This window comes from Hippocampus comes, unplaced genomic scaffold (genome assembly GCF_001891065.2).
Source record: "Hippocampus comes isolate QL1 unplaced genomic scaffold, H_comes_QL1_v1.1 scaffold416, whole genome shotgun sequence".
Lineage (NCBI taxonomy): Eukaryota > Metazoa > Chordata > Actinopteri > Syngnathiformes > Syngnathidae > Hippocampus > Hippocampus comes.
Genome location: NW_017805837.1, coordinates 190,064 through 204,037, shown reverse-complemented (window position 1 = coordinate 204,037; position 13,974 = coordinate 190,064). Strand labels below are relative to the sequence as shown.

The 13,974-nt window shown below is 40.8% G+C and overlaps 4 protein-coding genes across 9 annotated transcripts in view; all 4 read left to right on the top strand.

Annotated features, from left to right (window-relative positions):
• rab11fip3 (RAB11 family interacting protein 3 (class II)) overlaps window positions 1-2,562 on the top strand; it is a 19,708-nt gene extending 17,146 nt beyond the window's left edge. For all 4 annotated transcript variants that reach the window (XM_019887826.1, XM_019887825.1, XM_019887827.1 and 1 more), the window contains one exon: window positions 1-2,562. This exon is cut by the window's left edge. The gene's annotated coding sequence lies outside the window, so the exon portion shown is untranslated.
• Window positions 2,563-3,062: 500 nt separating this feature from the next.
• LOC109526552 (telomere length regulation protein TEL2 homolog) lies at window positions 3,063-10,235 on the top strand. Of its 3 annotated transcripts, none has more exons than XM_019887899.1 (21): window positions 3,063-3,169; window positions 3,839-4,179; window positions 4,565-4,845; window positions 4,988-5,056; window positions 5,526-5,673; window positions 5,804-5,906; window positions 5,985-6,053; window positions 6,265-6,406; window positions 6,510-6,646; window positions 6,807-6,892; window positions 7,045-7,155; window positions 7,325-7,413; window positions 7,501-7,592; window positions 7,859-7,975; window positions 8,053-8,124; window positions 8,211-8,369; window positions 8,491-8,582; window positions 8,679-8,778; window positions 8,860-8,924; window positions 9,040-9,155; window positions 9,498-10,235. In XM_019887899.1, exons 2-21 carry the CDS (start codon window positions 3,839-3,841, stop codon window positions 9,617-9,619), a joined length of 2,511 nt encoding a protein of 836 aa, XP_019743458.1. In that variant the 5' UTR covers window positions 3,063-3,169; the 3' UTR covers window positions 9,620-10,235. The 3 variants fall into 3 exon arrangements, with proteins under 3 accessions (XP_019743458.1, XP_019743459.1, XP_019743457.1); XM_019887900.1 differs by having other exon boundaries at window positions 3,826-4,179; window positions 7,051-7,155; XM_019887898.1 differs by having other exon boundaries at window positions 3,824-4,179.
• A 27-nt stretch (window positions 10,236-10,262) lies between these two features.
• On the top strand, window positions 10,263-11,752 carry LOC109526551 (telomere length regulation protein TEL2 homolog). Its single transcript, XM_019887897.1, has 4 exons — window positions 10,263-10,295; window positions 10,377-10,441; window positions 10,557-10,672; window positions 11,015-11,752. Exons 1-4 carry the CDS (start codon window positions 10,272-10,274, stop codon window positions 11,134-11,136), a joined length of 327 nt encoding a protein of 108 aa, XP_019743456.1. The 5' UTR covers window positions 10,263-10,271; the 3' UTR covers window positions 11,137-11,752.
• Window positions 11,753-11,860: 108 nt separating this feature from the next.
• On the top strand, window positions 11,861-13,913 carry LOC109526488 (telomere length regulation protein TEL2 homolog). The gene is made up of 6 exons (XM_019887778.1): window positions 11,861-12,047; window positions 12,169-12,260; window positions 12,357-12,456; window positions 12,538-12,602; window positions 12,718-12,833; window positions 13,176-13,913. Exons 3-6 carry the CDS (start codon window positions 12,433-12,435, stop codon window positions 13,295-13,297), a joined length of 327 nt encoding a protein of 108 aa, XP_019743337.1. The 5' UTR covers window positions 11,861-12,047; window positions 12,169-12,260; window positions 12,357-12,432; the 3' UTR covers window positions 13,298-13,913.
• The last annotated feature ends 61 nt before the right edge of the window (window positions 13,914-13,974 follow it).

Sequence of the window (13,974 nt, the reverse complement as noted above, 5' to 3'; positions counted from 1 at the left end):
GCCCCCCCCCCCCTCCCCCATCCTTTAAGTTTTGACCTCAAAAGGAAGGACGAGGCAATTATTTACCTTGAAGGCCTTAAACTCAGAGGAGATGAAACATATCCTGCTAGTTTGCCTCAGTTGCAACTGGAAGTGTCAGGATTAGGACCAGCGTCTCTTGAACCATGCTGCTGACTCATGGGATGAAGCACTGGTCAGCTTGTTGTGGACTTTTTTTGGGTCAACCCAAGTGAAGGACATTTCTATGCCGGAGGGGTTTCTGCTTTTTTTGTGTGTGATTTGATTTTTTTTATTTTTTAAATGAAGGACCTCATTGAGTAATGAATTGCATCTTTTGTTTGTTTTGTTTTTGTTTGGCTTTGTTTTTTTGTTTTTTGTTTTTTTTTGTATGATGAACAAGGGGCCTGGCATTCAGGTGGGCTTCACAGTGATAAGGAATTCCTCATTCTTATGAGATATGGAGCAATGCTTCCCAACCTTTTATTGAGCCAAAGCATCATTTTGGACATCACAAAAATCTCACAACACTAAACAAAAAAACGTCACCAAACTTCCCAAATGGATTCTATAGTCACTAATTTTCAGGCCAATTCAATGAAAATGGAGAACTTCCAACAGTGGTTGGGAATCAATGTAGAATTGAGAAAGAAAGGATTAAAAAAAAAAACAGCCCCCACCTGATTGCAGTGTTCTTGCAGAGTGAAAGTGTTTTTTGTTTGTTTGAGTTCTTGTCAATGAAACTGAGACTGAAAAGATTAACTGCTTACATGTGAAGAGTATGGAAAACCGTTGGAGCATTTATTCAATGTCCTTCATGAGGAGGCTGCTAGTGTGTGACACATGCCTACCCGTAGGCTTAGTAGAGCAGTACACCAGTTTACTAATTAAGTCTAAATGCACACTAGATAGCGGAAAACTTTGACAGTCGTATAAATGCTCAAGCGTTTTTTTATATTCAAGTCTAATGGTTGCACTTTGCACTAAATTATGTTTTGTTTTGTTTTTTTTTTCCAATAGAAGGGATCAAAATGTAAAATGTTTGCGGAGATTTAAAGCACGCTCAGGTGTGGGCTCATGCAATGACCAACCTACGAGGCAATCATAACTGCCACATTTAATCGAAAAAGACTTGTCTCATGGCAGGTTTTACGTCACCGGATGGACTCGGCAGACTTGTCCCGGATGACATACGGAGCAAACCTTGAATCCTAATCTCGCTTACTTTTTCTTCGACCCACGTTGCACACGGATGCTCCACTCGTCTGGACTTTGGAGGACAAATGAAGATCTAAGTTTCAGATCTTGCTGGGTTGAAAAGAAAAAAAAAATGTCCAGCTTTGCTTTCCGCACAAAACGGTCTCATGCTCACGTTGTCACTCACAACGCTTCACCTGCCACTCCTTGGAATATGGCCTTGTATGTAAATGACTTGTAAAGTTTTTTTCTACGCTCATTCTGGATTGTAGGTATTTTTTTAGTCCGAGGGAAACAACAACAACAAAAATCATTTATATCCTCATCTCGAGTGAGAAAAATGCTGAGGCTGCCTCTATTCCTTTCTAGCATGTAGCGTGTACAGTACTTTTACTCTTATTTGGAATCACACAGATATTTATTCAATATGCGACACAAAGGCAACACTTGTCATTTATTCTGCAATGGGGTCTTTTTGTTGTTGTTTTGTTTTGAGGCGAATGTTGAATTCACGGTGACGAGTAATGTGCATATCATCTCAGTGCGTGCGTAGTAATTTGCTGCAAGAGGTCGTTAGTCGAGGTACTCCTCTATATATTGTCGTGACCGCTCGAGGGTCTTTTCTTATAGATATACAGCTTGTAGAGTCGTCTTCCCGTTTTGGAGTCAGGTACCGCATGGAAACACTGATTTTCATTGTATACTATTCAGGCTACTGACAGTACACGTTTTCTCACTTTGAGCGCGATTGGAGCTTTTCCCTCACTTGATTCATCACAGCGGTGGTTGTCAAAGTGTTGTCAATCACTTTGAGAATTGCGGTTTTGCAGCGACGCAGAATCATTCAAGCTTTAGAAATGGGATGATGCCAACGGGCTAAGCGACAACAAAAGTGATTGTTGGAGTGCTATTAAGTCAGACATTGACATGCAACAGTTCCTTTTTTTTTTTTATGCAGAGATGATTGCACTTTAACCACATTGATTTTTTAACCAAATATCTGCTAATATAACCCCAGTTGATCTGATTCAGACAGACAGAAAATTTAAAAAAAAATTCACTCTTCTAGTCTAAAACACTGTGCCCGTTTTTCAAAGATTGCCTCGAAACAAACCTGATAGGAAAAGCACTGACCACACCACAGCGATGTTGTTGGTAAAACCTTTGCTGTATATATGAATTGTCATTTTTGAGGATTTTACTCCCACGCTCACTTCCAGTGTCCAAAGAAAATTGCAGGCACCACCATCACTACATGTGTAGTGCATGATTTGCCATTTATTGTCTGACATGGGATGATGAAACATTGTAGAAAGACAAAATTGTAAAACTTCTTCATATTTTGGGAAATAAATGTATAAATTATAACAGTATTGGTTAAAACCATGTTTTATTTTTATGTTTGGACTATCCCCTGTACATCAAATTACTTGGAGTACATATAAACTGCTCAAGAAAATCAAGGGAACACTTAGTTACATTGTGCTGTTGAAGTAATCCCTTTATTTTTTTGAACAGTGTACTTTCAGTCATTGTAAAAAAGAAATTATAAAAGTAAGCAGTGGGATTACGAGTAGGAAAATAAAAGGAATAAAATTAATAGCTGTGTCTGCTTCCTTTATTCCAGTGTTATATATTTTGCATAATTTATTCATTCATATTAACATTTTACACATTTAAATATGCAAAGAATTAACATATGCTTAAGACTTGATGACAAAAAAATGCATAAAAGATCTAAATTGTAAAATTATTTTTTTAATGAAGTTAACACAAAACTGCGATAGGGGGAGCTAGCGTGCAACATGTATGTCTCCCAACCTGGGGAAATTAAACAGAAGAAGATGATTGACGGAACCAATTTTGGGCGGGTGGAGAGCTCTTTGGTAACACGAACCTATTTTGACAGAGCACAGCAGTTGAGACATGTCCATCTTCACCAAATTATTTGGAAGACTTCTCTGGATACAACCAAGTAAGACATTATTGTTGCCATGATCATTAAATCAATATTTTATTCCTTTGTTTTTAAAGAATAAGTAGATACGCGTGTTACGTTTGAGCGGTTACGAAGATGCGAAATGAATTAGCATACTTAGCTGCACTCCTCCACTTACTCTCTCGCTGTACTGTTTCGTCATTGTAATAGTTACAAGTCAGATTTAAATATAATACGAAAACGTTACCCACCCACAGTACGTAATAAACAGCAATATACATAGAGCACAACATTTTTTGAAACAGTTTTAATTCTCTAGATAATTTAGTGAGTATCTGTTAGATATTTGTTCAAATTATGTTTCACTGTTAAAATGAATGGAAATGCCAATAATATATTTCAGCCACGTAAAAACAACAGCATTGTATTATTATTTTATAGGGCTGGCTGACCAATTAATCAAATTGTCATCGCGATGTAGTCGAATGCAATTATCAAATCAACTGGGAAGAGGACCTTGAACAAAAATAATTGCATGTTAAATCACAATCACATTATTAAGGGAACGAAAACTGATTATTTTTTGAAATCGTTCATTGACTTGTTTTTACATTTAAAAAATCGCATTGAACAGCATAATATGTACGGTATGATATTTTTTTTAACCATTAACTGTTTTTTTCTAATTGGAGTTCTTCTACAAAGATGGGGTCTCCTACCTTGCCTGCTGATGTCCGTCTCGAAGTGTGCCAGTGTTTCCAGAGCCTCACCCTGTCAGCCCCAAAGCAAGATGCTATCCGTGCTCTTCAAGTCCTCCGCTCTTACTTGGACGAAACCCCCGAGAATGCGAATGCTTCAGTCCAGAAGGCAGAGTTTCGGAGGTCTCACTTCACTCGCGTTCTTCAGTTCCTGGTAAAGAACATTCAAGCCGACTGGTTCCACGGCCTGACTGCAGCGCAGCGCTCGGAATTATGGGATGGCCTCTTCTTGTGGGGGCCTCCTGAACAGACTCTGTTGGTGCTGATGGAGGGAATTGGCGAGCTAAGGTACAAGATTCAATGTAGATGACATTCTTACGTTAAACTTTGACTTTTACATTTTAAAAAAATAATTAATTGTTGCCTTGTTTTGAAACTCTGCTGATTTACAGCCATGCGATAAGACAATTGTGATACTCTCTTCGCCATGCATTCCGAAGGGTACACGTGATAGATGATAATCAACTGGCATTAGTATTATGAGCGCTGTCAAAAAACTGTCTTCACCTCCTTGACTCCACAGCTAAATTCATCATATTTAACTTCCTCAGGTCCCTACCCCTTAAATTATTGCCAATATTTTTACGTTATTGTTAAGGTTTTTATGCAGCAAAAAAGTACCATGAAATTATTATTATTATTATTAGAATGATCTGTTATCTCTTTTTTCCAGACCAGGTTCAAATTTGGACCACTTGGTCAGCATCACAGAGAAGTTTGTCCACAGCGGTCGGCTGGCCGACCTGCTCTGGTCCTACTGCCTGACCACCACGAGTCCCGTTGACTCCCCCCAACTCCGAGGGGCCCTTCTCGCACGTATCGTGGCGCTGCCGGACCTCACTGCCAATAAACTGCAGCACAACAACAAGCTTGCCTTCCTCCCTCAGCAGTACTATCCACTGCTGGCAAAAGAGATGCTGACTGCCTTGGACCGTACTTGCAGGGCCCTCAAAGGTAAAACATTCATAGCCATTAAGGGGTTTACAGATTTTGTAAGGGGAGTAGTAACATGCTACATTTTGCTACTAGATCTAGTTGTTTAGGTTAGCTATCTGTGAAATACAAATGTGTATTTTTTTTGTGTTATATTTGGCAGATGGCACCAGCTGTTCTTTGACTTTTGTGGCTCAGACACTTGGAAAGCTCTGTGCCCAAGGACATGGTGGTAAGTATATAGAAAGTACAGATCATGAAACTTGAATTATTCCTTTTTAGGACCACTAACATGAAGAGTTAATTTTTTGAATGTAATATTGAATATTTCTCCTTAAGAGATGGTAATGAGTAGGACCTGACCAGTCTGAATTTTTTTGAGGCTGATGCTCATTCCAATATTTGACAGAATAAAATTCCGATAATTGGTTAATTGATAAAATATTATTATTATTATTATTTTATTATTTTTGATGAATAAAATAACAGAAAAATAAAGATATGAAATACAGGCAGAGCAAATGACTGTTTTACAATACTCTGTCCTTTAGTATTTGTTTATCTTGACAACAAAGAAAAAAATTCTGAATTATTTATTTGGAGTGGGGCATGTTTGAATGTTAATGTTTTGTTTTCCGTTGCAATGTGTTAACAATAAGCATTCATTTGTCCCCTTTTATTTTTTTAAATCCTCCCTGCAGGTTTGTTGCTGGCCGTGATGACTCCCAAATTGTCCGGCTGCACGCGCACAGACATGGTGTGGCAGAGGGTTTGCTGGAAGTTGCTGGAAAATGTACCCCAGCGCTGGATGGAAAGTGTGCTTGTCGGCTTGGTGCAGGCCGTCCATGGGTGAGGGTGCTGGGATATCACAATGACACACAATAAAGTCATACTTTTTACTACGCTCCTCCCTCATGAACAGATTTTATTGTCGTGTCTTATTATATTTCACTGATGTGGTGGGTGTTTCATTTTTCAGGCCTGGAGCATTGGGTAGAATCATGGGCAATCTTGTGTTAAAAAATAAGACGGCCCAGTTTGTCATCACACATAAACTGCTGTTGCTGCAATACAAATATGAGGTAAGGTATTACTAAAAGCATGAGTCATGAGAAAAATTTGATTTTGCAATGTTTTTATTGTCTTTTTTTCCCACCCAGACCCGCACGTTGAGAGTTGTTCTGGATTACCTCGCCGCAGACAAGGACAGAAGACCGCTGCTTATCCAAGTGAGTGCACAGAGCGTCGCCATGCTGAAATACCATTTATCTCAATTTACTCACATGTTTTATTATTCCGTTATATGACTCCCGGCGCCACACCCGATAATCTCTCACGGCACGCTAATATGGCTGTGAATCACTGGTGTAGAGGAACAAAGCCCTACTGTGGTTTTCATCGTTATTTTTATTTTTTTTTGTGTATGTCTTCTCCCTGCAGGTGTTGCGGTGCCTGTGCCAAGCATGGGCCAACCCAAGCGCAGTCAAACACACTCCCCTGGAGCAGCAGCTGTACGTCAGCAAGGCACTCCTGCTGGCTGTGGGTCTGCTGGAGGATGCTGAGCTGCAGGAGCTACGTTCAGGTGCGAATTTCTGTCGCAAAGGAGGGGTCAAAATATATGTATTATACTGCCATTAAAATGTTTCTCATTTTAATTGCATTAACCGATTGCATTTTTCCCTCAGAACTTCTCCAGTGCATGCTGGGAGGAATGCAGAGCCACCTGGACAGCAACGTGCTACGAATCAGGCATATGGGGATGGTTGTGGGCGAGTGTCTGAGCTCCCGCATGAATATCAACGGAACCAAGCTCAAATTTGAGGTCAGTGTTGAATTGAGACGTGGTCAAAAAGTTTTTCAAGGCATCAAATCAAATTGTTGTAATCCGCTGCATATTTGCAAATTCAAACTCTTTCATCAAATGTCCGCATTTGAACCTCAGTGCTCACGAAGCATCGCTTGTTGCTGTTTGTGTGTTGTAGTATGAACAGGATGAGGAAACGCAAGATCTGGTTTCTCTTCTGACTCCTTCCAAGATGGGCGAATCAGAGCCTGAATGTGACGATGGGTGAATATATCTGAATGATTACAAGCTTTTGACAAAAGACGCCTAAATCTATGACAAATATATCAATTTTTCTAATGTATTAGTAGTACTGTATAACCTTGCATTCATGCAATGTGTGAATGTTTGCTGGTTTTATTTCATATCATGAACAGGCTCAGCCCTCCAGAAGAGAGCAGAGAAAATCCGCCAGTTTGCAATGGTTCCTCACCAAATGAACGAGAAATGGCATCGTCAAAAACGGAGCCAGGCTCGGACCTCGATAGGTAAGTGTCCACTGCACACATACACCATTTCAGTGAAAGTAGGATGTATGCCCAGCCTGGCACGTTTCTTGATTTTTAGGTTCATTCTGAAATGGCATTTATAGGTTTTTAGGAGTAATGTACCGTATGCGATATGTTACAAGATCAGTGACATCTTTCCCAATTGCAGCGATGATGAGTTCACGCCTTACGACATGTCTGAAGATCAGGAACTAAATAAAGCGTCACCACCGCGCTACCTACGAGATTGTCTGGAAAGTATGTTTCCTTGTTTTTCGTCCTTCCCTCCCCACACCATGGTATTATTTTATCATATCCTGCCTGATCCCCCCCTTCTGCATCCAGATTTAATTTTGTCTGAAGATCCGGAGCGCGTGGAGCTTAGTTTAAGGGTTGCTGAGGGACTGGTGAGAAAGAACGTCTTTGCGACTAAAGAGGTACACTGGGCGTGCACAGCACAAGTCTTCTATATTTAGTATGTCTGTTTTTACTCCCCACTGGTGGACAAAGCACACACACACACACACACACACACACACACACACACACACACACACACCAAAATGAGAACAATTGCAGAGGACAATCATGATGCGCAATTTCATTCTTTAATTCTATTCACTTGTCCAGTAGGAGGCAGCTTTGCATCGCTTGTGTTCTGCACGGTGTCACAAATGTTGGAAATAATGTTGTGTTTCATCAGATCAGTGTGCAGCTAAGCAAAGTTCTTCTCCACATGGAGGATAAATACAGCATAAATGGCTTCCGGGGTCTCAGGCAGGCCGCCATGGTGGCACTTGTGGTCAGCGACTCCATCCCGGTACGGTTTGCCGCCTCTTGCGCTAAGAATATCGTCCCTTTTTACATGCCGAACTATTGTTTGACGATTGATTCCAGGTGACCGAGTTTCTCAACACAGAGTTCTACTCCTTAAACTACAGTCTTCGCCAGCGACTGGATATCTTAGAGGTTCAAAAGCAAAAAAAAAAGAAAAAAACTCTCAACCCAAATAATCCTTAGTGTCGTCCTCAAAATAATGCTTTATTTTATTTCAGGTTCTTGCTGTGGCAGCTCAGGAGCTGTCAAAGCCAAACCCGGGAAACGCAAATCCAAGCGTCACCACAGACCAAACGCCGTACTCGGCAAACGACGCTGCTCCCTGGCAGCAGGTTGTTGAGAAGCGCATTCGGGCAAAGACCAAGCGCATCAGTCAGGTATTTTAAACCACATCAGAAAGTTAGCCCCTTAGGCTGAGAGCTGGTTAGCTCACAAGATACTCTAGAATAGATCGATAGATCTTTTATGAATCTACCAGTGGAAATTCACATGTTACAGGGAGTCTCCCAGCCACCAGCAAAAGCCACGGTCAACCGTTACGCACCAGTTGCTGGATATTTCTTCTTTCCTTTACTCAGAAATTATGACAAGTGAGTCAGAGATTTTTGTCCCCTCAACATACGAATGCATGATCATCGTTTGAGCTTAGAGCACTTTTAAATGCGCGTTCACTTCATGTCTACCAGGCCTCAGGTAACCTTTGACTTGTTGGGAAGTGACCACCTGGTGTTGGGCAGGCTGATCCACACCTTGGGCATCTTCATGCATTTGGCAGTCAATGCGCCGGTACTTGAATCAATACAAAATCATGACCAAGTTACGTTATTAAAGTTACTGATGACATTATTTTCCGTTTTTGTCCTGCAGGTAGCTACACAAATGGGTCGTGCCCTCCTTGATTTTGTGTGGGCGGTGCGTTACCACACTGACCAGTAAGTAACCGCGCTTGGAAAATTTGTTTTTAAGTCAGTCGTAATGTCCAATTTTTCAAAGTTTGAATCTGTTCGCGAGTGTCCCTACCAAGCAATGTTTCACTTTGATTTTCAGGATGGTAAGACGAAGCGTCCTCTTTGCCGTCTGCTCCGTGTTCATGAGTATGCCCAGTCCAAACCTCCTAGTGGACCTTGCAGACCAGATTTTTGAAACTAGATCTTGGTTGACAGGTAAAAAAAAAAAAAAAGAAAAGTGTCTTTCGCTTTCACTGAAACACTCTTACACATAAATGGACATTTTCAGAATGCACACACAGCTGCGCTGATTTCTGGGAAGAGGATGACGATTCAGGATGTCCTGCAATGCACATATTGTCTGCGATGGGATTGGTTTATTTATCTATTTACGTATGTAGTTATTTTAATCCATCTTGTCGCTATTACCATGTTAACCAGGGGCTGAATCACCATTTCCTCTGACATGCTGGAGGTGCTTTTTGACAGACCAAAGTGTTATTTATTTATTATTTTTTAATGTTTGCTGTTTGCTGTGCTATGTGTTATGCTCCCAAGATGTGGCTGGGGATGATGTGGATGCCGATTGCAGGAGTTTAGCCATGCAGAGTCTGATGCTCCTGGATAAGAGCCTGAAGAAACAGCTTCAAAGTCCACAAGCCCTCAGCATTGAATCATGACCAGCAACAACAACAACAAAAAAATGCACCAGGTCAAAGTGAACACTCTGTCCTCACAAAGACTGCAGGTGACAATTGCGACAGTCAAGGAAGCGGATGACCCCAAACAGTGACCAATGTCCCTCAAGGTGGGATGACTTTTTTCACTTCCTGGAACACAAGGTCAAGCAAAAGAGAGCAGGTTTTATCCCCCGACTCTGCATTTAAAAGTACACACACATTTTTACTTTTTGTTCAAACTTCAAACCACAGTCAAACGAGACCAATTGTGGCTGAAAAGAAGAAATACTATGCCGGGTTTTTTCGGCTAATAATGTATGAAGAGGATATCCTTTATATAGTACAGGTAGATCATTTCGTCTCTTTCCTGTACAAGCAGATCTTTCTATTGGGGTTGTTTGTTCACAAAGGACATCCTGTGAATATTTATGTGCAGTACTTAGTCGTACACAGACTGGAAAAATAAATTGCACTTCCTCCTGTGACATAAATGGGTAATTTCACACGAGAATGAGGTCTCTGAAATACCTTTTCTCTGATGAGAAACTGCAAAAGATGACAATTTGTAATTGTATGCTGTTGCATCGCATGTAGATTTTTTCTGCCCAACTGAAATGCATGCAATGATATAATAATAACCTTGGGCATCTTCATGCATTTGGCAGTCAATGCGCCGGTACTTGAATCAATACAAAATCATGACCAAGTTACGTTATTAAAGTTACTGATGACATTATTTTCCGTTTTTGTCCTGCAGGTAGCTACACAAATGGGTCGTGCCCTCCTTGATTTTGTGTGGGCGGTGCGTTACCACACTGACCAGTAAGTAACCGCGCTTGGAAAATTTGTTTTTAAGTCAGTCGTAATGTCCAATTTTTCAAAGTTTGAATCTGTTCGCGAGTGTCCCTACCAAGCAATGTTTCACTTTGATTTTCAGGATGGTAAGACGAAGCGTCCTCTTTGCCGTCTGCTCCGTGTTCATGAGTATGCCCAGTCCAAACCTCCTAGTGGACCTTGCAGACCAGATTTTTGAAACTAGATCTTGGTTGACAGGTAAAAAAAAAAAAAAAGAAAAGTGTCTTTCGCTTTCACTGAAACACTCTTACACATAAATGGACATTTTCAGAATGCACACACAGCTGCGCTGATTTCTGGGAAGAGGATGACGATTCAGGATGTCCTGCAATGCACATATTGTCTGCGATGGGATTGGTTTATTTATCTATTTACGTATGTAGTTATTTTAATCCATCTTGTCGCTATTACCATGTTAACCAGGGGCTGAATCACCATTTCCTCTGACATGCTGGAGGTGCTTTTTGACAGACCAAAGTGTTATTTATTTATTATTTTTTAATGTTTGCTGTTTGCTGTGCTATGTGTTATGCTCCCAAGATGTGGCTGGGGATGATGTGGATGCCGATTGCAGGAGTTTAGCCATGCAGAGTCTGATGCTCCTGGATAAGAGCCTGAAGAAACAGCTTCAAAGTCCACAAGCCCTCAGCATTGAATCATGACCAGCAACAACAACAACAAAAAAATGCACCAGGTCAAAGTGAACACTCTGTCCTCACAAAGACTGCAGGTGACAATTGCGACAGTCAAGGAAGCGGATGACCCCAAACAGTGACCAATGTCCCTCAAGGTGGGATGACTTTTTTCACTTCCTGGAACACAAGGTCAAGCAAAAGAGAGCAGGTTTTATCCCCCGACTCTGCATTTAAAAGTACACACACATTTTTACTTTTTGTTCAAACTTCAAACCACAGTCAAACGAGACCAATTGTGGCTGAAAAGAAGAAATACTATGCCGGGTTTTTTCGGCTAATAATGTATGAAGAGGATATCCTTTATATAGTACAGGTAGATCATTTCGTCTCTTTCCTGTACAAGCAGATCTTTCTATTGGGGTTGTTTGTTCACAAAGGACATCCTGTGAATATTTATGTGCAGTACTTAGTCGTACACAGACTGGAAAAATAAATTGCACTTCCTCCTGTGACATAAATGGGTAATTTCACACGAGAATGAGGTCTCTGAAATACCTTTTCTCTGATGAGAAACTGCAAAAGATGACAATTTGTAATTGTATGCTGTTGCATCGCATGTAGATTTTTTCTGCCCAACTGAAATGCATGCAATGATATAATAATAATAATAATAATAATAATAATAATACATTTTATTTATAAGCGCCTTTCAAGACACCCAAGGACATACCAAATAATCCTTAGTGTCGTCCTCAAAATAATGCTTTATTTTATTTCAGGTTCTTGCTGTGGCAGCTCAGGAGCTGTCAAAGCCAAACCCGGGAAACGCAAATCCAAGCGTCACCACAGACCAAACGCCGTACTCGGCAAACGACGCTGCTCCCTGGCAGCAGGTTGTTGAGAAGCGCATTCGGGCAAAGACCAAGCGCATCAGTCAGGTATTTTAAACCACATCAGAAAGTTAGCCCCTTAGGCTGAGAGCTGGTTAGCTCACAAGATACTCTAGAATAGATCGATAGATCTTTTATGAATCTACCAGTGGAAATTCACATGTTACAGGGAGTCTCCCAGCCACCAGCAAAAGCCACGGTCAACCGTTACGCACCAGTTGCTGGATATTTCTTCTTTCCTTTACTCAGAAATTATGACAAGTGAGTCAGAGATTTTTGTCCCCTCAACATACGAATGCATGATCATCGTTTGAGCTTAGAGCACTTTTAAATGCGCGTTCACTTCATGTCTACCAGGCCTCAGGTAACCTTTGACTTGTTGGGAAGTGACCACCTGGTGTTGGGCAGGCTGATCCACACCTTGGGCATCTTCATGCATTTGGCAGTCAATGCGCCGGTACTTGAATCAATACAAAATCATGACCAAGTTACGTTATTAAAGTTACTGATGACATTATTTTCCGTTTTTGTCCTGCAGGTAGCTACACAAATGGGTCGTGCCCTCCTTGATTTTGTGTGGGCGGTGCGTTACCACACTGACCAGTAAGTAACCGCGCTTGGAAAATTTGTTTTTAAGTCAGTCGTAATGTCCAATTTTTCAAAGTTTGAATCTGTTCGCGAGTGTCCCTACCAAGCAATGTTTCACTTTGATTTTCAGGATGGTAAGACGAAGCGTCCTCTTTGCCGTCTGCTCCGTGTTCATGAGTATGCCCAGTCCAAACCTCCTAGTGGACCTTGCAGACCAGATTTTTGAAACTAGATCTTGGTTGACAGGTAAAAAAAAAAAAAAAGAAAAGTGTCTTTCGCTTTCACTGAAACACTCTTACACATAAATGGACATTTTCAGAATGCACACACAGCTGCGCTGATTTCTGGGAAGAGGATGACGATTCAGGATGTCCTGCAATGCACATATTGTCTGCGATGGGATTGGTTTATTTATCTATTTACGTATGTAGTTATTTTAATCCATCTTGTCGCTATTACCATGTTAACCAGGGGCTGAATCACCATTTCCTCTGACATGCTGGAGGTGCTTTTTGACAGACCAAAGTGTTATTTATTTATTATTTTTTAATGTTTGCTGTTTGCTGTGCTATGTGTTATGCTCCCAAGATGTGGCTGGGGATGATGTGGATGCCGATTGCAGGAGTTTAGCCATGCAGAGTCTGATGCTCCTGGATAAGAGCCTGAAGAAACAGCTTCAAAGTCCACAAGCCCTCAGCATTGAATCATGACCAGCAACAACAACAACAAAAAAATGCACCAGGTCAAAGTGAACACTCTGTCCTCACAAAGACTGCAGGTGACAATTGCGACAGTCAAGGAAGCGGATGACCCCAAACAGTGACCAATGTCCCTCAAGGTGGGATGACTTTTTTCACTTCCTGGAACACAAGGTCAAGCAAAAGAGAGCAGGTTTTATCCCCCGACTCTGCATTTAAAAGTACACACACATTTTTACTTTTTGTTCAAACTTCAAACCACAGTCAAACGAGACCAATTGTGGCTGAAAAGAAGAAATACTATGCCGGGTTTTTTCGGCTAATAATGTATGAAGAGGATATCCTTTATATAGTACAGGTAGATCATTTCGTCTCTTTCCTGTACAAGCAGATCTTTCTATTGGGGTTGTTTGTTCACAAAGGACATCCTGTGAATATTTATGTGCAGTACTTAGTCGTACACAGACTGGAAAAATAAATTGCACTTCCTCCTGTGACATAAATGGGTAATTTCACACGAGAATGAGGTCTCTGAAATACCTTTTCTCTGATGAGAAACTGCAAAAGATGACAATTTGTAATTGTATGCTGTTGCATCGCATGTAGATTTTTTCTGCCCAACTGAAATGCATGCAATGATATAATAATAATAATAATAATAATAATAATAATACATTTTATTTATAAGC

Excerpts from the sequence above, each read along its gene's own strand:
- LOC109526552 (XM_019887899.1), top strand. The coding sequence starts at position 3,839 with ATGGGGTCTCCTACCTTGCCTGCTGATGTCCGTCTCGAAGTGTGCCAG. Across the intron at positions 5,674-5,803 it reads TTGGTGCAGGCCGTCCATGG|GCCTGGAGCATTGGGTAGAA; the intron begins GTGAGGGTGCTG and ends TTCATTTTTCAG. Across the intron at positions 7,593-7,858 it reads ACGTCTTTGCGACTAAAGAG|ATCAGTGTGCAGCTAAGCAA; the intron begins GTACACTGGGCG and ends GTGTTTCATCAG.
- LOC109526551 (XM_019887897.1), top strand. The coding sequence starts at position 10,272 with ATGCATTTGGCAGTCAATGCGCCG. Across the intron at positions 10,296-10,376 it reads ATTTGGCAGTCAATGCGCCG|GTAGCTACACAAATGGGTCG; the intron begins GTACTTGAATCA and ends TTTGTCCTGCAG. Across the intron at positions 10,442-10,556 it reads GTGCGTTACCACACTGACCA|GATGGTAAGACGAAGCGTCC; the intron begins GTAAGTAACCGC and ends TTTGATTTTCAG.
- LOC109526488 (XM_019887778.1), top strand. The coding sequence starts at position 12,433 with ATGCATTTGGCAGTCAATGCGCCG. Across the intron at positions 12,603-12,717 it reads GTGCGTTACCACACTGACCA|GATGGTAAGACGAAGCGTCC; the intron begins GTAAGTAACCGC and ends TTTGATTTTCAG. Across the intron at positions 12,834-13,175 it reads AACTAGATCTTGGTTGACAG|ATGTGGCTGGGGATGATGTG; the intron begins GTAAAAAAAAAA and ends TATGCTCCCAAG.